The sequence below is a fragment of the Mustela putorius genome, unplaced genomic scaffold (assembly GCF_011764305.1).
Source record: "Mustela putorius furo isolate JIRA1106 unplaced genomic scaffold, ASM1176430v1.1 tig00000127_pilon_pilon_pilon, whole genome shotgun sequence".
NCBI classification, from domain to species: Eukaryota; Metazoa; Chordata; class Mammalia; order Carnivora; family Mustelidae; genus Mustela; species Mustela putorius.
In genome coordinates this window covers 9351343-9375583 of record NW_025421288.1, presented here as the reverse complement: position 1 = coordinate 9375583, position 24241 = coordinate 9351343, and the positions used below count along the sequence as shown (strand labels likewise).

The window sequence follows — 24241 nt, the reverse complement described above, 5'->3', positions numbered from 1 at the left end:
GAAGAAGGAAAACAGCTGGAGCTCAGGAGACTCAGGGCAGGAGTGGAGAATGGATTAGGAGGGAGTGGTGGCAGCTCAGAACTCGGGGGTCTGTGGAACATGGAATTTTGTGCCAGTAAGAATGTTCCCTTTTGGAGTGGGACTCTTAAGACAGCCTGATTTTCCTTCTGCAAGTGATCGCAAAGTTCCATCCCATCCATTCTGGAAAATGCCTAAAGAGTGTTTTCATTCCCACTTACCTGAGGGATTCTAACTGCCTGCTCTCCTGCTGCGGTAGAATCCAAATGCTGATTAGCAGGGAAAGCATGGGGGTTAGTAACGGGTCCTTGTGTTCTCTTCCATTCAGAGAACCTGTACGGAGGGCCAGGCACTGTGCCAGATGCTTCAAGAAATGAAATGATGGTAATTATTACCTGATAATCATTTGAGAGCTCCAGAGCCCGGCCTGGGACCTCGCTCTCCACACTCCTCCCAGGGTGATCTCAGTCTCGTTGCTATAAATAGCACCTCAGATGATTCCCACGTTTTCATCTCCAGCCCAGCTTTGCTCCTGGGTTCCAGACTTCTCTACCCAGCTGTCTCCTTGATGTCTCCACTTGGATCGCTAGTGGACTTCCCAATAGTCTCCCCCCAGACTCTTCCTCCCCTGGCTTCCTTCCCACCAGTGGCCTTATTCCCGGACGGGTTCAGGCTGAAAACTCTCTTTCACAACCATGTCTAGTCTGCCAGCAAATTCTACCAGCTAGACACAGACACATGAACTCTCCAGCCATCTTCTAGCTTTGACCGGGAAACTTTGAGTTGGTAGGTGACCAGAGGCAGAGGGGACAAACTTCGCAAGATGCTTGTGAAGACTCTCAGGGTGTGCTCATAGGCCATATCCTATGAGAGGTGCAGGGTTGGGGTCTGGGTAGGAGGAGAGCATCTTTGGATTCAGGGGACCACTGAGCTGAGCCCAGTGAGAACCCTGACAACAGCTATGGTGGTGGATTGGAACCTTTCCTCAGGTTTAGGGCACCATATGTGCCCCCCCTGCCCCGCCCCCATGATCTGAGATCACCTGGACGAGAATCCTAGTTGTAACCAGGGGAAGATTCCCTCACGGCTGGGTAGGATGGGGACTTGGAGTCCAGATGAGTTGATCCCAAGCTTCTGGGTCTCGATCTGGCTGATTCTGCCCCAGAGGACATCTGACAGTGCCTGGAGACATCCCAGCCAAGGGGAGGGACGCTCTCTCGGGCCCCCCAGCCCTGCCTCATCTCCTGATACCACTGAGTGACCCGAGTCGAGGCTGCGTGGAACAAAATCACCCAGCTGAGCCCTGACCCACAAATCATGAGATTTAATCAAAGAGCTGTTGTCTTCAGCCGTCAAAACAAGGTAGTTTGTTGCACAGCAAGAGACAACAGACAACCAGAGGACTCACCCCAGGGCTGTTCCATGCTTTCCTCTTTCCTGCTGAGGCTAGAAATCCTGCTGGTACAGTGCTTGTCCCTCCCACTTTACTCCAGCTCTGTCCCCCATGCCCGTCCGAGTGCCATTGTGTCCAAGACTGCCAAGAAGCACCGTTTAAAACTCAGCTGGCGGGGGGCGCCTGGGTGGCTCAGTGGGTTAAAGCCTCTGCCTTCAGCTCAGGTCGTGATCCCAGGGTCCTGGGATCGAGCCCCGCATCGGGCTCTCTGCTCAGCAGGGAGCCTGCTTCCTCCTCTCTCTCTCTCTCTCTGCCTGCCTCTCTGCCTACTTGTGATTCCTGTCAAATAGATAAATAAAGTCTTTAAAAAAATAATAATAAAATAAAATAAAAACTCAGCTGGTGGGTGCTTGGGTGCCTGGGTGGCTCAGTGGGTTAGAACCCCTGTCTTCAGCTGAGGTCATGATCCCAGGACCCAGGACCCAGGACCCAAGTCCCGCATCGGGCTCTCTGCTCAGCCGGGGGGAGCCTGCTCCCCACCCCCAACCCCTGCCTGCCTCTCTGCCTACTTGTGATCTCTGTCAAATAAATAAATAAAATCTTTAAAAAAATAAAATAAAACTCAGCTGCCCCTCACCCTTGACCGACACCCTCCAGAAGCGTATGGAACCAAACCCCCCGTGGCCCTGGGTGCTGCCTCCCCCTTTCCCTCCGCCTCCCCATGCTTCTGCCTCTCCAGCCCTTCGAATTCATTCTCTCTGTGGCTTTAGGCCCTGCCTGAAATGACATGTGCTTGCTGCCTTGTTTACCGTGTGTCTCTCACACCAGAAGTTTCCACAGAGGCAGGGCTGGTGCTCTGTTCACCGCTGAGCACAGTCTAGGCTGGGGACATTGCTCATGCTTGTAAGCACGTGGCAAATGAGCAAATAAAACCTGTGCCTTCTCTGCTCCCACTACGGGTCCCTCAGCCTCTCCCAGAGGGGCTCTCGGACTTTCTTTCTTTCCCGTGGACTTCTTCACCCCCGGTTCTGGTTTCCCTTCCCTGGGCCAGACGGTCAGATCCCCTCAGAGATAAATGTCACCAACCTCACCTTCTCCTTTCCATCACCTGTTTCTCGAAAACCACCACGTGGCGGAGAGGGTGAGCATGGGGGAAACAGGCCTTCGCACATCCGGTTGGTGGGAAGGTATACTTAGCCACATCTGTCTAAAATGCAAAAAGCAACTCCGTTCTTCAGAATTTATCCCACAGGTTAACCCCAGCCTGGTGGCACAAGGATGTTTGTCACAGCAGAAGGAGTGGCAACCATGCACATCCGTGGAGGATGCTGGGAAACAAGACGCTGTCTCTACCTCTTGGACTGAATTGTGGGCCCCAGAGTCCTACGCTGAAGCCCTCAGTCCTCAGTGTGATGGCACCGGAGGTGGAGACTTCGGAAGGCAGCTCGGGTTGAGACGTGGCCATGAGGGTGGGGCCCTTGTGATGGAGTTAGTGCCCTGAAGACACACAGAGAGCTTGCGTTCTCTCTCTCTGCCATGGAAAGACAGGCCAGTCCCCTGGGGATAAAAATATATGTTTATAAAAGAAAAAGAAAGAAAGACAAGCCAGCAAGCCAGGCAAGAAGGCAGCCATCTACAAGGCGGGTCAAGTGCCCTCCCTAGAACCTGAGAATGCCAGCACCTTAATCTTGGACTCTCAGACTCCACAGAAAATAAATTTCTGCTGTTTAAGCCAAAAAGAAAAAAGAAAGGAAAGGAAACTATGAATGCTGTCACCATAGAATGGAAATTTGTGGCTTTTTTTTAGACTTTATTTATTTATTTTAGAGAGACAGGGAGAGAGAATGAGCAGGGGGAAGAACAGAGGGAGAAGCAGACCCCCCCCCCCGCCACCCCTCGTGCAGGGAGCCAGATATGGGACTTGATCCCAGGACCCTAAGATCCTAAGACCCTAAGGCAGACAGACGCTTAACCAACTGAGCCACCCGGGCTCAGAATGGAATATTTGGGAACCTTAAAAAGAAGGCTGGGCCTGCCTTTGGCTCAGGTCATGATCCCAGGGTCCTGGGATCGAGCCCTGCATCAGGCTCCCTGCTCTGCAAGAAGCCTGCTTCTCCCTCTCCCACTCCCCCTGCTTGTGTTCCCTCTCTCACTGTGTCTCTCTCTGTCAAATAAATTAAATCTTTTTTAAAAATAAATAAATAAATAAAAATAAAAAGAAGGCTCGGACTCTGGAAAACAGTACGGAGTTTCCTTAAAAAGTTAAAAATAGAGCCACTCTATGACCTAGCAATTGCACTACTGGGTATTTATTTACCCAAAGGATACAAATGTAGTGATCCAAAGGGGCATGTGCACCCCAATGTTTATAGCAGCAATGTCCACAATGGTTAAACTGTGGAAAGAGCCCATGTGTCCATCAACAGATAAATGGATAAAAATATGGTCTACACACACACACACACACACACACACACACACACACACAGGAATATTACGCAACCATTAAAAATGAAATCTTGCCATTTGCACTGACGTGGATGAAACTAGAGCGTATTATGCTAAGCAACATAAGTCAGTCAGAGAAAGAATCATATGGTTTCACTCATATGTGGAAAATTTTTTAAAGATTATTTATTTATTTATTTGACAGATAGAGATCACAAGTAAGCAGAGAGAGAGGCAGAGAGAGGAGGAAACAGGCTTCCTGCTGAGCAGAGAGCCTGATGTAGGGCTCGATCCCAGGACCCTGGGATCATGACCCGAGCCGAAGGCAGAGGCTTTAACCCACTGAGCCACCCAGGTGACCCATGTGGAATTATTTTTAAAGATTTTATAATTATTTACTTGGCAGAGAGAGACACAGGGAGAGAGGAGCAAAAGCAGGGGGAGCGGCAGAGGGAGAGGGAGAAGCAGGCTTCCAATGGAGCAGGGGGCCTGTTGCGGGGCTCGATCCCAGGACCCTAGAACCATGACCTGAGCCGAAAGCAGATGCTCAACGACACACCCTTCATATGTGCAATTTAAAAAACAAAATGGAGGATCATAGGGGAAGAGAGGGACAAAGAAATTAGACAAAAAGAGAGAGAGAGAGACCATAAGAGATTCTTAACTCTAGGAAACAAACCTTGCTGGCGGCGAGGTGGGTGGGAGTTGGATGGCTGGGGGATGGGCGTTAAGGGGGGGCATGTCTTGGCATGAGCACTGGGTATTGTATGCAACTGGTGAATCATTGACCTCTACCTCCGAAACTATACACTGCATGTTAATTAATTGAGTTTAACTGTAATTTAATTTAATTTGAAAGAAAAGAAGGCTTGGGTAGATAATGACAGGGAAACATGCCCATGATGTCCTATGGAATGAAGAAAGTTAGCTGTGGAACAGTGTCTGTGGCCAAATTCTATTTTTGTAAAAAAGAAAGAAATTGTATGTGTATTTCTTCACTTATGATTATAAATGCTCGGGAAGAATCTAGAAGAATGCGCAGCCAGTACCAAAACCGATGCATACTTCCGCGGATTAGGGCTGGGGAGAGGGTGTTGTATGAGCTTGCCAGGACTGCTATACATAAATCCTATGGAATCGGTGGCTTAAACAACAGAGATTTATTTTCTCACAGTTCTGCAAGTCCAAAATCAGGTGTTGGCAGATCTAGTTTTCTCCAGGGCCTCTGGCCTTGGCTTGCACATGGCCGCCTTCTTGCTGTGTCCTCACATGGTCTTTGTGTCTCTGCGTGTCCAACTTCCTTCTTACAAGGGCACCACTTAGACTGGTGAGAGCTCACCCTAACAGCCTCGTTTTTTTATCAGTCACCTGTTCGGAGACCCTCTCTCTGAATGCAGTCAGATTCTGAGGACCCAAAGTTGGGACTTCCACCTAAGAATCTGGGGGGAAGAGGATTCCGCTCATAACCATGATTCATTGTGTCATTTGACTTTGTCCCAATCAGGGCACCTGGCTGGCTCAATCTGCGGAGCCAGCAACTCTTGATCTCGCGGGTTGTGGTCCAAGCCCTACCTTAGGTGTAGAGACCGCTTAAAAATAAATATAAACAAATAAAAATAAAATCTTGGAACAAAAACTTGTCAACGATACTATTCGAGGCTTTTTTTTTTTTTTTTTAAGATTTTACTTATTTTTTTGATACACAGAGAGAGATCACAAGTAGGCAGAGCAGCAGGCAGAGACAGAGGAGAAGCAGACTCCCTGCTGAGCAGAGAGCCCGATGTGCGATGTGCGGCTTGATCCGGGGGACCCTGAGATCATGACCTGAAATGAAGGTAGAGAGGCTTTAACCCACTGAGCCACCCAGGTGCCCCACTATTTGAGGCTTTTATATACTTCAAGCTAAGTATCCCCTGAACGTCCACCTTCTTCCAAGGCCTTCTCTGAAGTCGGAGGAGGGACAGCCAATGCCGGCCACGCCAGGGCCCTTTCTCTGGGGAGGCCCAGCAGTCCTCCTGGGATCCCCAACCTGGTCCTCAGACCCGCCCCGGGAGGAAGCAGGGAAAGGGGCGCCCTCTGCCGCCCAGGGCGGTAACTTACAGTTAGGCGCCACCGATGCTTAGGACCTCCTAAACCGCTCTTCCTTTCACGCTTCCCGTTATAATGACTGGACGATATTGGCCCATGACACAAACAGTAGAATGGAATACAGGCAGGTGATAAGGTCAAATATGAAGACTGCATTACAGCCTGGGTGGAGGGACGCTCAAAATGGCGATCGCATAGTGAAGACCTTCGGGGGACCTCGGAGGCACAGGGACTAGTGCACCTGCGTTGAAGCAACAAAAAGAAGGAAGGTGCCCTGGTACAATGGGGTCAGGTTGAACACTGAGAGATTCCCAGGAAACAGGGATGCGCTGGGCTCTGCAATTCGGCTCCTGGAGAGAGGAATGGGTTTGGGGGTTCCTCCCCCCTTTTTTTTAAGATTTTATTTATTTATTTGACAGAGATCACAAGCAGGCAGAGAGGCAGGCAGAGAGAGAGAGGAGGAAGCAGGCTCCCTGCTGAGCTGATGATGCGGGGAGGGGCGGGGGCTCCATCCCAGGACCCTGGGATCATGACCTGAGCCCAAGGCAGACGCTTTAATCCACTGAGTCACGCAGGCGTCCCTGGGGGTTCCTTTAGACCTGGCAGAATTCTTCTGGGTCTCTCTCTGCTCTGAAAATCTCAGACCAGGATCAGGAAACCCCTCACCATATTGTGGTCCCAAATCTCATCGCACCCCTGGCCCCGCTGTGATGGAATCTGCTCCTTTGGCGGTTTTGCAGCCCTGAAAGGTGTGGAAACCTGCAAAGCAAACCCAGAATCTTGGTACTGGGGTAGGAATAAGTTTGTTTTTTTTTTAAAGATTTTATTTATTTATTTGACAGAGAGATCACAAGTAGGCAGAGAGGCAGGCAGAGAGAGAGAGGAGGAAGCAGGCTCCCTGCTCAGCAGAGTCCCGATATGGGACTCGATCCCAGGACCCTGAGATCATGACCTGAGCCGAAGGCAGTGGCTTAACCCACTGAGCCACCCAGGCGCCCTAGGAATAAGTTTTGTGACATTGTCCTAATAGTAGTGTTTGCTTAAGGTTTTGAGACATTTAAATCAATCTGTCCTATTTGATTTGTGTTGTTTTTTTTTTTAAGAGTCATCTCACACCCAGTGTGGGATTCAAACTCACAACCCCAAGATTGAGAGTTGCACGCACTTCCAACTGAGCCAGACAGGCGCCCCCAATTTATGGATTTAATTAGATAAAATGGCTGTAATAATTCCTCCCACCCCTGCATGCTGCCTTTGCAATGAGATTTGGCTGCTTCTCCCATTAAGAGATCCAGTCTCTTTCTTCCCGCCCTCGAATCTGGGCTGACCTTGTGACCCCGTGTCAAACGACAGAATTTGGTGGTAGTGATGGATGACTTCGGAGTCAGGCCTCAGGAGGCAGAGCGGCAGCCTCTGGGGTCACTCTCTTGCAGCGGGTCCTTGAGACCAGCCTTCTGTGAAGCTGCCCCCGTCAAGCCTGGGGGAGGATGAGGGGCCCGTGGAGCAGAACCCAGGGGCCTGGCTGACAGCCAGCACCAACTGCCAGTCGTGGGACTGAGGCGATCCCAGGGCCCCCGGCCCCAGGCAGGGGGTCAGATGCCTGCAGCCACTGGAGTGACCCAGGCAAGACCAGCAGATGAAACTTCTAGCTTATCCCAGACCAAACGGCTGACTCCATGCCCGGTTATTATTCCAAGTCAGTAAGTAAGTCTTCAGTAGTTTATTATGCAGCAACAGACAACTGAGACAATGTAAAAGGATCTAAGTCTATAAACAGCCTGGAAACATTTAAGAGAATCGACTGATCATATTTACAAGTGTAACCCATTAGCATAGAAGAACTGCTTAGCTGGGGCGCCTGGGGGGCTCAGTTGGTTAAGTAGACACTGCCTTTGGCTCAGGTCATGATCCCAGGGTCCCCAGATGGAGCCCCGCATTGGGCTTCCTGCTGAGCCTGCTTCTCCCTCTCCCTCTGCCTGCTACTCCCCTTGCTTGTGTCCCCCCCGCCCCCGTCAAATACATAAATGACCAAGATCTTTTTAAAAATTGCTTACCTGATTAGGAAATAATATGCTTGGTTGGGAGGACAGTACGGTGGGTGGCGAGAGCGTCCTCAGCGCTCCCCCACTTCCTCCCTGTTTGTAAAGAAAAAGGAACAAAAAAGAAAAAAATGCCTGTAGGATGTTGAGTTCAAGGTGTTTGAGAAGACCAGCTATCTCATCTCTGGAACATGTAGTTTAAAATCTATTAGGGAATTTAATTACCTAAGTTTGTAATTGGCATTCATTTTTAGAATTTAATCTGTTGAACCTATGAGTTAATTAAATATGCATCAAAGAATAAGTGAAAGTAATTGTTCTTATTTTTATACAAAAATTAGCAGATTTATAAATAGAAAACTAGATTTGCAAGTTGCACTTGGATGTTTAAGAAAAACTAGTTCTTCCTTTAATTTATAAGTTTAATAAATACAGTATTCATTTAAACACAAGCAGCAGTAGGTAGCTTTTCTCTGCACAAGAGCCCCTCTACAATATTAGAATCCCTCAGCTCACTGTCTCCGACGATGCTGTAGCCCTTGCTAGAAGATTTGGCACTCCTCAGGCCTTTGCTTCTGGGTGTCTCTCTGCCTGGAGTGTCTCTGACCCACTCACACACACACCTTTGGAACCTGGCAATATTTTACCTTTTTCAAAAGATCTGGCTCAAACTCTATGAGGAGGTTTTGCCTTGCCCGGTCAGAACTGTGCCTCCCTGCCCACATCCAACTGTGTGGGGGGCTCAGGCCTCTGTTAGTCTAGATAGCGGAAGGCTGTGAGCTGGAACCTTCTTTCTTCTGGCTGCCAGATGAGAACAGAGCTGAATCCCAGCAAAAGAATCAGAAGGACTGGTACAGATGTCCAGAGTGTGCAAAGGGGTTTCAAAGGCCTGGCTCTGGGGGATGTGGATTTCAGCCTCTGTGCAGAAAGGCAGCCTCCTAATTGGCACCAAGACTTTCCATGGCGGGGCCCCCTGTCTCTCCCTACATCCTCCTCCCCAGACCTTGGCAAGGAGGGGTACAGTAGGCAGAATAACCGCTCCCGACAGGTGTCTGCATCTTCATCCTGGGAGCCTGCGCATATGTTACATTGCATAGCAAAGAGGAATCAAGGTTCCAGATGGAGCTAATGTCACTCATCAGTAGACTTTAAACAGAGAGGCTGTCACGGATGATCCTGGCGGGGGCAGCATAATTACCAGGTCCTCGAAAATGGTCAGAGAAGCGGAGGAGAGTCAGAGGCAAGGGGCCACTAATGGAAGAACTGTTGGGGGAGATGCTACATTGCTGGTTTTGAAGATGGCAAAAGGGTGCCATGAACCAAGGAGCGTGGGTGTCTCTGGAAGCTGGAAAAGGCCAGAAAGAACCTCCAGAAGGGAACAGAGCCTTGTTGACCCCTTGATTTTAGCCCTGAGAGACCCCTGTCAGACATCTGTCCTACAGAACATCAAGGTAATGCATTTGTGGAGTGGAAGCCACCACATTTGCAGTAACTTGTTATAGCAACAAGAGAACACACACCGGGTCACCTACATGCTTCAGGCGCAGTGCTTTCCAGAACACAGATAAGAACCAAACTACCAGGCCTCAGTCTGGGCTCTGACCCTCATAGGTGCTGTTGTTGACCTCCGGCTGGTTCCTGCAGCCTCACCTGGCCGTTGGGAGCACACCACGAGCTCAAGGTACAGCAAATGCAAGCAGAGGGCTTAGTTCAGTGCCCCCTGGTACCCAGGGCCCTGCACACGGCTGCTGTCCCGGCTGTAGCTGGCAAGGTTGCGTACAGGAGAAGTGGCAAGTGCTGAGGGCACCCACACGTTCGTTCATCCTGAGGGCCTGACTACCACATCCTGACCTAAACCCTGTCTTTTTATTTATTTATTTATTTTTAAAGATCTTAATTTATAACTTGTTTGAGAGAGAGAGGGAGAGAGCACCATTATGGGCAGCTGCAGAGGGAGAAGCAGGCTCCCTGAGTAGGGAGCTGCACGGGGGCTTTCTGGGAGCTCAATCCCATGACTCCTGGATCACCACTGGATAGAAGAACAGACGCTCAACCCACGGAGCCACCCGGACGGGCCCACCTTATTTTTAATTTACAGCTCAAGAAGTGCACCTCAAGCGGCCTATGTACCCCAGGGTGGCAAGCTGGTACTGGAATCTTCTCCGGGACCCTGGCTCCTCCTCAGATTATAAAAATATCCATTATTGGGGTGCCTGGGTGGCTCAGTGGGTTAAGCCGCTGCCTTCGGCTCGGGTCATGATGTCAGGGTCCTGGGATTGAGTCCCGCATCGGGCTCTGCTCAGCAGGGGGCCTGTTTCCCTTCCTCTCTCTGCCTGCCTCTCTGCCTACTTGTGATCTCTCTCTGTCAAATAAATAAATAAAATCTTTAAAAAAATATCCACTATTATATTTCTCAAATAATGTTGACAGTGTAGAAACACATAAGCAAACTTATACTTAAAAATCTACAGAGTCTCCATAAAAAATTAGAAAAAAAAAATAAAAAGAAAAAAAATGACGCCCGTCGTTCCACCCGAGAACGCCTCCGGGAACGCACATTTTCTGCCTTCCACGGTGTGCACCCTTGCTTCCAGTCGCATCCCCGCCCACCCCCCGGGAATCAGCTCCCTGGGGAAAGTCGCCGAACCAGACCTACCCGTTCGCGCGGCTTGTCCCCTCCCGGGGGCCGGCCAGGCGGCCGGGAGGGACCGCGGCTCGTGGGGACTGGGGGCGGGATCGGATTGCGGAGTGGTGCGCGGCGCCCCGCTGTCCGAGTTCGGTACCGAGCGCCGAGCGCCGGGGACGGAGGGCAGAGGCGGGCCAGGGCCGCGCGGCGGGGAGGGCGGCTCTCCACACCCGGAGGTTGGCGGCGAGCCCCGAGCCGGCGCCTGGCGGCCGCGCGACCCTCGAAGAAGCAGGAGCCTTTCGCCCGACGCGATCCCGGCGCCGGGGAGAGGGCGGAGCCCGGCTGGGGCGCGCACGTGTGTATAGGAGTGCGGGGGCCCATCCGGCGGCCGGGACTACAAGTTCCAGGGTGCCCAGCGGCGCGCTCGGGGTTTCTGGCCGCGCGGCCCGCCGGCTCGGAGCCGGTCGCCGCCAGCACACGCCGCTCGGTCCCGAGCGGATCAGGGAGAGACTCCCAGCCCCGTAAATAGAGTCCAAGTGGGCGGGGAGCCGCCCCGCGCCGCCTGCTCATGTCCCTGAGGAGCCAAGTGTCCGGCCGCCTGGCACAGCTGCGCGCGGCGGGGCAGCTGCTCTGCGTCCCGCGCCCCTGGTCCGGCCCCTACGCGGGGGCCACGCGGACCCGCAGCACCGCGTGCGGTCCCCCCGGCGTCCCTGGGCGCGGACAGCCCCGGCGCGCGGACCCCAGCGGGAGTTGGGGCTTGGGGGGCGGCGGCAGTGGGGCGGAGAGGAGCGCCGGGGTGCGCACCTGGGCCCCCCTGGCCATGGCGGCGAAGGTGGACCTGAGCACCTCCACCGACTGGAAGGAGGCAAAATGTAAGTGTAAGCAGGAGGGGGGCGCGAGGGGGCGAGGGCGGCCCCACGTGGGCCTTGCCCGGCTGGACAGTACCGCCACCAGCACCGCCTTCCACCCGAGAGGCGCCCTGGGATGGACCCCTCCAGTGGCAGCCACGCCCCCCGTGTACCCAGCCCCGCAAACCACTTCACTCCGTCCGAGGGGACCGAGGGCAGGTCCCCTACGGGGCAGTGTGGGGAGGACGACCTTACCCCGCCCGCACGGGTCCCAGGGCACCCCCAGGGGTCATCCAGGATCTGCCACTTTACTCCCTTGCACGGGAGGGAAACTGAGCTGAGAAGCCAAGGTCACTGAGAGTTTTGGCAGAGCTGACGTTAGACTCCCGAATTCCCCATGCTTTGTGCACTGTGGTTTCTCAAGTGGTGGCATTTTAGGCAGAGTGGCGGGGAAATGGACTGAGGGGACAGTTCTGGGTCTGGTGTCTCCACCTGGTAGGATCAGACAGCCCCACAGAGCGCCCTCTCTCTGCAGGCTGCTCCCACCTCCACCTACCCTTACCCTGAAGGCCTGACTCTCTGAGCCGGTCATCCAACGCCCTTTTGCCCTCATCCCTGGCCTCTGGCCACTTGTGAAGAGTTTCTGCCCCATTCCTGGTGGACACAGGGCAGAGACGGGGCATTCTGTCTGTGAGAACGATGACACCCTGCGCCCCCAGGAATCAAGCCATTTCCTCCCACTCTGGGACTGGTCATGAGTCCTGGTCCCGCATGAGTCCCAGAGCCGGACCCTGGGCCCTCACACAGAACAGGGAATCCAGCCTGCTGCAGCGTCCCAAGTAGTCTGGCCCGAAGCTCAGCCAGCTGCCCCTGCCCTTCAGAGCCTGCTCCCAGAGCTCTTGTAACCATTGCTGGCTGGATCCCCTTTCAAAAGCACAGGGGAGAAGGCTCATTGGCTGGGCCTTTGTGGCCGAGTGGGTACAGCCAATGGAGCACGGAAGGTAGGTCTGGGGCTGCGGGGGAGGGTGAGGCTAAAGGGAAGGCCTCCTCCGAACTAGAGGTGGAGTTCAAGATGACTTTCCTTCTGTCCTGAATTGTGTTCTTCCACCGGGATCTTCAAGTGCAGGCAGAAAGCCCTTGGCTTGGCTCAGCGCCCACACAGAGTGTCTGTCATGGCCTCAGCCCTGGCCCTAGAACCCTGGTTAGGGCAGGGAGTGAGGGGGCTGGCTGAGATTCCTGGCAGGGGGACTGTCCCCGCAGGGAACCTGCCTCCCCTTCTCTCTTAGGGGCAGCAAGCCAGCTTGGTGGGAAAGAGAGCTAGGGAGGCAGGGGGCCCAGCCCCTGGCTCCTGGATCAGTCACGTTTCTGGGATCAGCTTCCCGCCCTCTCCCATTCCTTGATGGCCCTGAAAACTTCCAGACCTTGTGAAGCTGACAGGCCAGGGATTCCCAGGCTGCTGGGGTGCCTCTGCTTGGAGCTGGGATTTCCATCCATTCATCCGTTTCTTTAAGTCTATTTATTTTGAAGTAATCCGTACAGGGGGCTCAAACTCACGACCCTGAGATCAAGCCAGCCGGGCGCCCCTCGTTCATCTACCGAGCGCCTTCAGTGTGGCCAGCACCGTTCTGGTGCTGTGAGTGACAGGGTCCCTGCCCTCAAGGAGCTTCTTTGCTAGGGGTAGGAAACAGTTGAAAATGTGGTCAAGCCAGTGGGCCGGTGCCAGGCGAAGGCCAAAGCTGTGAAGAAACCGTGGCAGATGGGGCTACCTGAGCTCCAGGATCCAGTCAGGGACGGTGTGAGGAGCGGTGACCTTGGGTGTGAAGACCCCAGCAGGCTTGTCAGCGTGCTCTGTGTGTTTCAGTGACCTATTACTGAGTAACAGATTACCCCCAAATTCAAAGGCTTGGGACAGCAAACGTTTCTTACTTCCTAGTCTCTGAGGGTCAGGAACCTACGAGTAGCTTGGGGGGGTGGGTGTCTCTGTCGGTGTTGGCTGGGGGGTTCCCTCCCATGGAGTGACTGTGGGGAAAGGCCTCAGACCCACCACCCTGGGGGTCTCTCCACTGGGCTGCTTGACTGTCCTTACGACATGGCAGGCAGTTTCCCCCAGAGACCAACCCAGAAGCCACAGTGCCTTTTTGTGACCTAGTCTTTCAAGTCCCATGCCGACTCTTCTGCTTTATGCTGGGGCTTCGAAGGGCGTCGTGGAGTCTGGCCCACATTCAAGGGGAGGAAAATGAGTCTCCACCTTTGGAAGAGAAAAAGATCAAGGAATTGGGGGCATTTTTTTCTTTAAAGATTTTATTTATTTACTTGACAGAGATCACAAGTAGGCAGAGAGGCAGGCGGTGGGGGTGAGGGGGAAGCAGGTTCCCCACTGAGCAGAGAGCCTGATGGGGGCCTAGATCCCAGGACTGTGGGATCATGACCTGAGCTGAAGGCAGAGGCTTTAAGCCTCTGAGCCACCCAGGCACCCCTGGGGGCATATTTTTAAAACTGCCATGCTGGGGAGCTGCGTCAGCTGGACCCTGCTTCTGACTGGGCTCTACGCTTTGGTCCTTGAAGACCCCGCATAGTTTTCTTCCTTCTTTTTGGTTTACACTTTGAGCTTCCGGTCTAAGTGGAAGAGCTTCCGGTCTAAGTGGACAGACCTCAGGTGAACATATGGTCAGTGTATTTTTACCTAAATACCCAGTTGTGGTCAGTAGGTTGCCAACACCTTAGAAGGTTCCTTTAGCCCCTTTGCAATCAGTACCTCTTACTACTTCTCGACCTTCATACGAACAGAGGCATACAGTGTGTCCCGGTACACCTTCTGCTCATGGTTGGGCGGTGTACTGACAGTTTGCCGTCTTACGTCTGATATTCCATGGTACGGATACACCACGTTTTGTGTACCCGTTCTCCTGTTGATGGGCATTTTGCTTTCCAGTTTGAGGTTGTTGGGAATAAAGCTGCTGGGATTATTCCTCTCCATGTCTTTGATGGACATGTGCTCGCCTTTCTCTTGGGGATCTACCCAGGCCTCCAAATGCCTGTCTGTGCCTGGGATCATCGTGTCTCAAAGACTGGCACACAGGGGCGCCTGGGTGGCTCAGTGGGTTAAAGCCTCTGCCTTCAGCTCAGGTCGTGATCCCAGGGTCCTGGGATCGAGCCCTGCATCGGGCTCTCTGCTCAGCAGGGAGCCTGCTTCTCTCTCTCTCTCTCTCTCTCTCTCTCTCTGCCTACTTGTGATCTCTGTCAGATGAGTAAATAAAATCTTTAAAAAAAAAAAAAAAGACTGGCACACAGTCACCAAACTCACAAGAGCCTGATGTAGGTGGGAAGGTTGATGGGCAGCTGTGGTGGGAAATATGGTGGTGGGTCTGGAAAGTGTGCGTGGGCAGGGCCCCCTCTTCTGGAAGCCAGATTATAGTCCCAAGTTCACTGGGCAGCATGTCTTTTCAGTTGGAGAGCTGGCTGAATGATTTTGGAAGCGGTTTCCACTACCCTGGGCAGGCTGGGCAAGCTTCCCTGCAGGGCGTGGACCCACCCACCCAGGATCCCCTTCCTTGGGTGTTTGCTCAGTAGTTCAGTCTCTATGCTGTTGAGTGCCTGCGCTGGGTTCTGGGTGCAGAGTGCCTCCGCTCCCGGCCCAGTGAGTCCTCTGGACACATGGCCCAGTTCTGCCAAGGGAAAGGCATTCCTTTTCTCCCTCTTAAGCAGACTGGCCACACCCATAGACCCATTCTCCCTCTGGATAAGTAAATACTACCAGGCTGGATCTTCCTGGGTAAGAGCCCGTCAGTCCTTTGGGGAGATCTCTGTAGTATCTGATTTTACTGGCCAGAGAATTCTATCTGCAGTTGTCTCAGTGATGGGAAGCCTCCCTATCCCCGCAGGTGGTGCCTTTTTGTCACAAGGCTGCGGAAACCGTCACACTCTAAAGGCAGTTCGATGTGAGGGGACTTAAGGTTGGGCACTGGGGGCGTGTAGGGGCTGTGTCACTGCAGGGGAAACCATAGACCCTCCTTCTGACCTGCAGTGGGGGCAGAGCTGTCTGCTAAGAAGAGCACGGGCATTGGTGCCATCAGCCTTGGGCCAGCCCCACACCGCTGCTTCCCTGCTCCCTGAGCCTCAGTTTCCTCATCTGTGAAATGGGACGACCGGCACCTGATTTGCAGGTTGTGCTGGGATCACACTGGAAACCATTATGTATACAGTGGTGTATAAAAGGGTCCATGGTGTACCAAGGGTTCCCAGTGACCCCCTTTCTTGTCACCCCTTGGACCTCTGTCCTCTCTCTGCCCTGTTTTGGGCCACAGCAACACGGGGCTTGTATAAACTTGTCTCCCTCATGGTCTCAGATGCCGGAGCCCATGACCTGCATATCCTGAGCCACGTTTCCTCCCCCCAGTGCTACGGACTAGGTCTCCTGCATTCCAGCTTCCGTTTGCACCAGGCAGTGATAAGGACTCATTCCAGCCCCCGTGGGGTTTCATGGGGAGCGGATGATTTCTCTGATTTGATTACTGAACCGGGGAAACTTTCAGGCTCACCTGGGATCTGGTGGGGGGGGTCTTCTCCCACCTGAATTCTGGGGAAGCAGCCTTGGTGCGCCCCAGTGTGGGCAGAGGCAGGGGGCCTAGGGAGAGGAGAAAAGCTTCGAGGTGCTTCATGCTCTGTCTCCCCGTGGCTCGGGCCGTGCACTTGGATGAGACTCTGGTCTCGGGGGGTGCCATGAGCCCTGGTAATTAATGCCCCTGCTGCTGTGTTCCCAGAGCCCCACTGCTATCAGCCCAGTCCACCCAGCTGTCTGGGGGGTGGGGGGGGAGGGGCTCCTTCCGTGCCAGGCCGCTCTCACCTTTCTGAACACCGTCTAGCAAAGTGCCATAAAGACACTTCTTAAAACACATCATTGAATTCCCGTTCGCCCGGTGTGCTTTATGGTTCTGGCGCAGCCTGCTTCCTCCAGCTCGGCTTTCGTGCCCGGGAGCCGCTGGAAGCTTCGTCCAGGGTCAGGCCACCCCATCAAAATTTACTGCAAACATCTTTTTACAACACCTGTCTCACTGAGCTGTGAAATACTCTCGCCTTTCCAGAAAGGAAAGAAAATTAAAACGTATGTTTTACATCTTTTATAAGAAAAATAAAACTCGCCTGTGCACTCTACATCTGTCCTTCTGGCAAAAGGAGGGAGAAAATGTTGTAAACACGTGGGGCCTATCTGACAGATGGAGCCGAGGTGATGAGGATGGCCCTTGGTTCCTTGGAGCCAGGGAGAATCAGAATTGGCTTCTCCCGCCCCATAACTCAGAGACCCGTGCAGTGTGTCGCTCCTCAGGGGTCACTCGGGCCTCGACCTTGCTCTGGAGATAAGGTCATGGTGCCCCACATGCTGGCTTCAAGGGATGTGTGCCCGGGGACCATGAACTGGAAGGGACAAGCTGACAGATGTCCCCAAGGTCAGCGCCAGTCGGCTGGTAACAGAGCCAGAAGTTCTGGCTGTCTTCCCACTCGGGGAAGTGGAGCCGTCTTTTGGACTTTGCTGGAGAGAGGGGGCTGTGCGGGCTGTGGGCCACTCAGATCAGCCCTCGGATCTTAGGGAGGACAGGTCTCCTCTTGGCTTGCCTGTGGCCGGGACATACCTCTGTTTCTTCCGGAAGGCAGGGTGCTGCCCTCTGTCAGATGGCATCTGCTAGGGGACTCTAGCCATTTCCAGGACCCCCGGACTAGTCCCATGGGGTACCTGGGGCTTACTCAGCTGGAGGGACTCTGCACACGGGAGTCCTGTGGGGTTGGCCTGGGTGTGGACTGGCCAGCCCCTGCAGCTTCATGGCAGGCACTTTCACTTTCCCGCCCTGGGTTCGGACACATATCTTTGGTCTCAACTGTGCAAGATGACAAATATGGGCACCGAAACAATTCAAAAAGCTCCTCTACCTACTTATGCCTCCAGGTTGCAAAAGGCAAGTCCTCTGCCCCAGTTTGGTCTTGTTTCGCTTTGCCCTCCGAGTCTTTGCTCACAGGAAGGACCGCGTATCCGCTCCGTGCAGCTGCGAGATAACCTGGCAGTCCCTTCTCACTCAGGGCAGGCCTGCCTGGTCCCTCTTCTAGAGATGCGGAAACTGAGGCTCAGAGAGGGCAAGTGACCTGCCCAGGAACGTGATGTCAGGAGCTGGTGAGCCCAACCCTGGTGGGACCAAGGAGCAAGAGGGATCGAAACCACAGCAGGACGTTCCTTCCCCAGGCTCCGTTCCTCAGACAGGCCACAAGTCGAGATGGCTGCCACAGCCTGCTTTTGCTCTCTGGTCTGGCCGTTCTTGATTCCTCTCCATTTCCCCACTCACATGCTCTCTCCTACCTCAGGGCTTCTGCATATGTTGTCTCCTCCCCCTGGACGACTCTGTTCTCTTGGCAGACATGCCCCCAACGCTTGGGTCTCAGCTCAGTCATTCATTGATTCATCCTACAGACACCCATGGACGCCCACACATGCCATGCGCTGTGCCAGATGGTGGGCATCCAACGTAAACACCCTGATCCCCAAGAGGCCAAGGTCAAGTGAGGAATAAAGTATAGCTGGTAGGGGAGGGACTACTCTGAGAGTGGGGAAGGCCTGTAAAGGAAGGTCAGGCCAGAGCAGTGGCAGGTACAAAGGCCCTGAGGCAGGGAATGGCCTGGCTGTGGGCACGATCTGAAAGGTGAGTGATGTGCCAGGGCTGCAGAGGTGTAGGAGGGAGAGCTAGTTTGAGGGGAGGCAAACAGAGGAGAGGAGGCAGAGCCGCAGGGATCCACGTGGGCCTCTCTAAGGGCTTGGACTTTGAACTGAGCTTTCAACAGCTTTAAATAGAATTCTGCCCCAAAGATTCCTGGGCTACTGAGTGAGGAACAGACTATTGGGTGGACATGGGGAGTCCACGGCGGGTAGAAGCCTTCTGGGTGGTGCTAGGGAGTCATCATGGCTTGGCCCCTATCCGGGAAGAGCAGAAGGCTTGGTTTTGGGGGTATCGTGGGGATAAATCCAACAGCCTACAGATGGATGGAGCCAGGAGACTAAGAGAAAGGACTCCCCTCATTTTGGGGTTCTAGCAGAATCTGGGGCTGTTCATTGAGAAGCGGAAGAACGAAGGAGAGAAAAAAAACACATTATGGGGAAAGGAGTTGGCAGTTCAGTTTTGCACACGAGGAAGTCTGAGGTTGAGAGCAGGCAGTGGGCCTTGAGGAGCCCATGCCTGGTGCCTGGCTGAGAGCTGAGGGGCTGGTGGTGTAGCGCCCTGGACCATTAGCTGAAAGAGGGTTTAGAATGCTTGGGGTTGATGTCAGGATGACGGGGAGGGCACAGACTAAGGAAAGGGAGGCAGCAAGGAGACAGGAGGGCCAGTGAAGAGGGGGGATCCAGGAGAGGTAAGGTCTTGAGGGGGAAGATGGGGGGTGGGTTCCTGAGTGCACAAGGGAGGACAGAAGGGACACTACAGAGGGCCACGGGACCCGTGTGGTGTCTCTGACCTTGGCCTTGGTGGAGAGCTGGGGCCAGGCTGGTGAGGGCTTGGGGGAGCATGGGAAGGAGGGAGGAAGTGGGGGCAGTGGGGGAGGGAGAGCGGAGGCCACAGCTGCGGGGTGCGGAATCCAGGGTTGAGGGAGGCTTTATGACCTTGAGACACAGAGGGGGCATGAGAGGGTGTTTGAGGGCAGACACGGAGGAGTGAGTCCCCTGGAAGGGGAGCAGCCGCCTGGGCTGAGGGAGGGCGAGCCAGGCTTGGATTCCCAGTTGGCAGGAGGAGGTCGCATCTGGAAGACAGTTGGGGAGGCTTGGGAAAGGGGAGAAGGTCGAGGGGAAGAACTTCCCAAGCAGGGTCAGGAGCTGCCTGGCAGAGGGGGCGGCCAGGGGAGGGGATGGGGAATTCAGAGGGAGCCTGCTGTTTGGTGATGAGGCTCTTCTCCAGCGGGCGTGCAGCCTCTGGGGGAGGGCAGAGAAGCTAGAGGTACCAACCGCCTCCAGCAAGCCGTCCCGCCACCCCCCTGCTTGGCCAGGCCCTGGCCAGGCAGGGGCTGCAGGGAGCCGGGCCTCCCCTCCCGAGTCTGTTCCTCGCCTGCCAGCTTCGCTAGGTACCCAGGGAAGCCTGTTCTGTTTCTCATTCAGAGCCAGAGGGAGGTCCCTTTACTCCCACTTTACAGAAGCGGGTAGTCAAGGCTTGGAGAAGCACTTGAGCTCTTTCCAGATACCAGCACCCTCCCCTAGCACACAAAGAGAAGAGCCTTTGGCCTGTTACTCAGAGTGTACGTGGGGTCACGTGTCCAGTGGGGAAGGTAGCCTCTTGAGAAAGGGGAGCAGGGAGATGGGCTGTGAGCCTCAGGACACACTAGTGACAGAGGGGACCATCCACACTGGGTACCTTGGCCTCTTAGAATGAAAGTGGCGCTGCTTGGGGTGGGGAGAATTGTTTTTTTTTTTTTAAAGATTTATTTATTTGACCGAGAGAGATCACAAGTAGACAGAGAGGCAGGCAGAGAGAGAGAGAGAGAGAGAAGCAGGCTCTCTGCTTAGCAGGGAGCCTGATACGGTACTCTATCCCAGGACCCTGAGATCATGACCTGAGCCAAAGGCAGCGGCTTAACCCACTGAGCCACCCAGGCTCCCCATGGGTGGGGAGAGATTTTAATCTTAAGGATTTTTATTTATTTATTTGACAGAGAGAGCAAGAGAGCACAAGCAGGCAGAGCACTAGAGGGAGAGGGAGAAGCAGGCTCCCCGCTGAGCAGGGAGCCCAATGTGGGGCTCAACCCCAAGGTCCCAGGATCATGACCTGAGCTGAAGGCAGACGCTTAGCTGAGCCGCCCAGGCGCCCCTGTGAAAGCATCTTTGATCTGATTCAGGTGCCCCTGGGATGAAGTCAGGCCTCAACAGCCTTGGCGACTGCGCAGTGGGCCCCACCCCCTCACAGCATCACAGCCCCCAGTGCCCGCCCTCTGCCCCACGCCCTGAGTTTCACTCACCCACGACCTTGAACATACTGTTCAGGTGGTCAAGCACCTTTCCCTGCCCCGGCTACCTCCCATTTCTCTTCGGAGTCTCACTGAAGAAGCCCCAGGCCGGCCGTTGCTGCTGCCTCCTGTCCCGCCCCCTGCGCGTCCCCAGAGCTTGGCCGCTGGCCTGCTCAGCCTCCGTGTCCTCTGCTGGATGGTGGGTTCCCAGGGGCCAGGACCACGTCTGCCTCAGTGAGTGTTATGTCCTTGTACCGTATGCAGGACTCGCGCGTCGTAGGCGTTTGTGGAAGAGGGTCGGAAGCGGCTGCCAGAACGCGGAATTCTGGCCTGAGCCCCAGCTGAAGCAGATTTGGGATGCTGCGAGCTTTTTAGAATCATGCCAACCATAAATCTGAGCTGGACTGTGAGCTGGGCCCTTTCCCTGCTCCTCGTGCACCCTGGAGGGACAGAGGCTTTGGATGGACTGGCTTCTGCGAGCTGGAGGGCATGTGTGGAGGACCCACCGGTCTCGAACATCTGCCCTTTGAGGTCTTTTCCGCAGAAGGCTCCGGGAGGCAAACCCTTCCTCTTCCACTGATGCTTTCTGAGTTCCTTGAGTGTGGCCTTTGCTGTTTGTCACCCGCCCCCCAACAAGGGGTCAGTGAGGGCCGCTCTATCTGGGGGGCGTGTGGTCTAGGGTAGTCCAAGGCCGGGCTGAGAGCCCGGGTGCCTGGTGACGTCAGGCCGGCAGAGGGAGCCCGCGAGTCAGAAGCCTGGACCTCTGTGCACCTGGGAAACCTTGGAAGGCGTCCCTGGGCCACCCAAAAGGAAGACCAGGCCCAGGGAGCAGGGCTAGAGCAAGGACACCAGGTCTGGTGGACCCAGAGTCTGTGAGCAGATGGTGGGGGGCTGGCTTCCCACTCACCAGCTGTGTGACCACGTCCTCATCTGTAAGATGGAGACAATTCTCGCTGCTCCCTTGGCGCACACTGGGAGAAGCCAGCCGGGCATCTGTGGGGACCTCTCTGCCAGTGCTGAGGGGCAGGGGGGGAGGCTGTGAACAGGCACCAGATCTGCTTGGTTCTTTGGCTCTTTGAGGATGTTTGTCCTGTCCCACGTGTCCTGCTGCCTACAAATAACCATGGTGATGACGTCACCCATTGAGGATGTAACTGGGAATATAATTCGTCCAGTGCCACCAGCCTGTTTTCCTTATGTGCACTGAGTCAGCGCGAAGTTACTCCGTAAGGGGCCTCTTAATTCCCAGCCTGTAAACGAAGGAATCAGGGACCCAGAGGTGCGGACACATCCGGGAAGGGGCAGAGTTGCATTCTGAACTCAGGTCTGTGGTACCCGAGAGAGGCCCTCTGTCTCCCTGGGCCTCAGTTTCTCTCCTGAACAAAGAGGGCCGGGCCGGATGGTCTAGGGGCCTCCTAGCTCCAACCTCTCCCACCCCGTAATGTGCCTGCGGGAAGGGTGGACGTGGACGGCTGGCTCACATCCTCGGGTGAGGAGAGAGTCCAGGTGAGGAGAGGAGGGACACGGGGGCAGGAGAGAAGCCCCCTGGACCGCCCTTCTCCCTGCCTGCCTTGACGCTCCTTCCTGCCTGCCCCATCCTACCCCTGCAGCGTTTCTGAAGGGCCTGAGTGACAAACAGCGGGAGGAACATTACTTCTGCAGGGACTTCATCAGGCTGAAGAAGATCCCGACCTGGAAAGAGACGGCGAAAGGTAGGCCCTGCGCCAGGGAGGGGCAGGTGGCCATTTGGTGGGTGGCCTCATCAGCCCCGTGTGGCGGGTGCCTCATACTGACCACGCCAAGAAGAATGGCAGCAGCACGCACGGGGCACTTGCTGTGTGGGGGGCACTTCAGTTACGAACCGGGTCTGAGGAGAGTTCAGTTTTTATCCCCATTGTACTGTTGGGTAAACTGAGTCTGGGAGCCACGACCTCACAGTTACAACTGTGAGGGGCTTCCTCACAGTTGTGGGAAGTCCTGCACACTGTAGGCCTGACAGCCCATCACCCAGAGCGAGTTACTTCATCTGCCTAGGCCTCAGTTTCCACGTCTGTAGAATGGGGATGGGTGACATTAATCCCTCCTCGGGAAGGTTCAAGGGGACCACGCGTGTGCCTCGAGCGAGAGGTGCGTGATCATTGCGGATGGCCAGTGCCCGTGTCACCAGTCCCCTGCCTCTGGAGGTGGAGGGGGGCGGATGGAGGTCACTGTGCAGTGAGGGCCTCTCTCTGAACCGTCCCTCGGCCTCTGCTGGTCCAGGGGTGACCGCGAAGGTGGAGGAGCCCAAGTACAAGAAGGACAAGCAGCTCAACGAGAAGATTTCCCTGTTCCGAGGTGACATCACCAAGCTGGAGGTGGACGCCATCGTCAATGCTGGTGAGTGGGGGCGTCTGGCTGGCCTGAGCCAGGGACCTGGGTGGCCGCCTTGTCACCTTTGCTCCATCCAGTCTGCTGAGCCAGGCATGGGGGGACGCCACCTGGCTCCAGCGAGGCTCGGGCAGCTGGAGGTGGAGGGCGTGCTGGCGCCACAGGAGCCCAGCGTGTTGGCTGCACAGACTCCTTTCCGTCGAAACCCTGACCTGCTATGTCGGGGGCGCCTTGGCCGAGCTGCCTTGCTGCTCGGAGCCCCATTAGCGGCCAGGAAGGAAGAGAGCGTGGCTGGAAGTGCGCCGGGCTGCCCTGCCAGGAAGGCGGAGGCCAGAACAGGGCGGTTTGACCTCAGGGGCTGCAGACGCCCCACCACCACTCCCCCTCCTCTGCCTCCTGCCTGCCATGCCCCCCCCCCGGCAGACCTGGCACAGACCAGGGGGTTTGTCAAGGGAAAGGTGGGGGCAGAGGCCCTGGTGCCCAAGGCTCAGCTTCCTGTCGGGGCTCCGGCTGACTCGGCAGTTTACTGTGATGAGTGGACGAACCTCTTCTCTCCCCTCCTGGGGGCAGAAGGAAGATGGGTGCTCTCTTCCCAGACTGTGGTTGTCTGGCCAAGGTCAAGAGTGGGTGTCAAGGGACAGTCAAGTCCACCCGGTACCCAGGAGGTTCGTGGGACAAGGGCCCATGGAGGCTGAACCCCAGCCCTTGCTCGCCTGCTTACCAAGCTTCACGGAGAGGAGCTTTCGTAGAGAAACGTCTGGAGACGTGGGCAGAGCCTCTTATTCTGGGAAACCTCATTTTGCTGCCACCTCCCCACCTGTGCAGTCTCAGCACCTGCCCCCTCTCCCCCAGGAGCATCTCAGATCTCCTCCTCCTTGTCCTTGTCCTGGTGACCATTGTGTCTGACCGCAGTGCTGGCTAGGGGAAGACCTGTCCTGTTGTTGTCGAGTGCCCCTGGGACCTGGCGGAGCTGATGTTCCTCCTGGTAAGGGGCTGGGTTTGTGGGACCTGGGGAGACAGAGCCGCTCGGCCTGCCCCAGGCCTGCTTGTCGTGATCCGGGTTGTGTTTCTGGCTGTGGCATTTGCTCTGCATGTCTCTGCCTGTTTGTGCGGTCACACAGGTGTCCCCTTCCCCCCACATTGCCCGTCTCGGCACACAGGTGACCAGTGACATAAAGGCAGGAGTCCCTACTTAGGGTTAGAGGGAGCTCGATCCTCTTTGGGTTTCTGCTCGTGCTCCTGCTGTGTTTCTCTTGGGGCCACTAGGATGGGGGTGGGAGGGAAGAGGGCTGTTAGCAGGCCTGTGCTTCCATCTGGGGAGATGTGAGGTTGAGACAAGCCACTTTGGGTTGGCAGATGGATTAGTGGCCCGGAGGAGAAGGGCCCTCTTGCTGTCTGGCCCCAGGAGGGCTGGTCTGGGGTGTGAGGACCAAGCCTTGGAGCAGTGGCT

General features: G+C 55.1%; 2 protein-coding genes across 2 annotated transcripts in view; one reads left to right on the top strand and one right to left on the bottom strand.

Annotated features, from left to right (window-relative positions):
- Positions 1-5631: 5631 nt before the first annotated feature.
- On the bottom strand, positions 5632-11182 carry LOC123388298 (translation initiation factor IF-2-like). The gene is made up of 4 exons (XM_045067752.1): positions 10643-11182; positions 8002-8082; positions 5960-6706; positions 5632-5683 (listed from the first exon to the last, which is right to left on the bottom strand). Exons 1-3 carry the CDS (start codon positions 11180-11182, stop codon positions 6587-6589), a joined length of 741 nt encoding a protein of 246 aa, XP_044923687.1. The 3' UTR covers positions 5632-5683; positions 5960-6586.
- The window catches only part of MACROD1 (mono-ADP ribosylhydrolase 1), a 141406-nt gene continuing 128206 nt past the window's right edge, over positions 11042-24241 (top strand). Inside the window, 5 exon segments of the mRNA XM_004770200.2 lie at positions 11042-11309; positions 11311-11394; positions 11397-11484; positions 22035-22136; positions 22684-22800. Of these exon segments, the coding sequence (XP_004770257.2) occupies positions 11181-11309; positions 11311-11394; positions 11397-11484; positions 22035-22136; positions 22684-22800 (520 nt within the window). The 5' untranslated portion in view covers positions 11042-11180.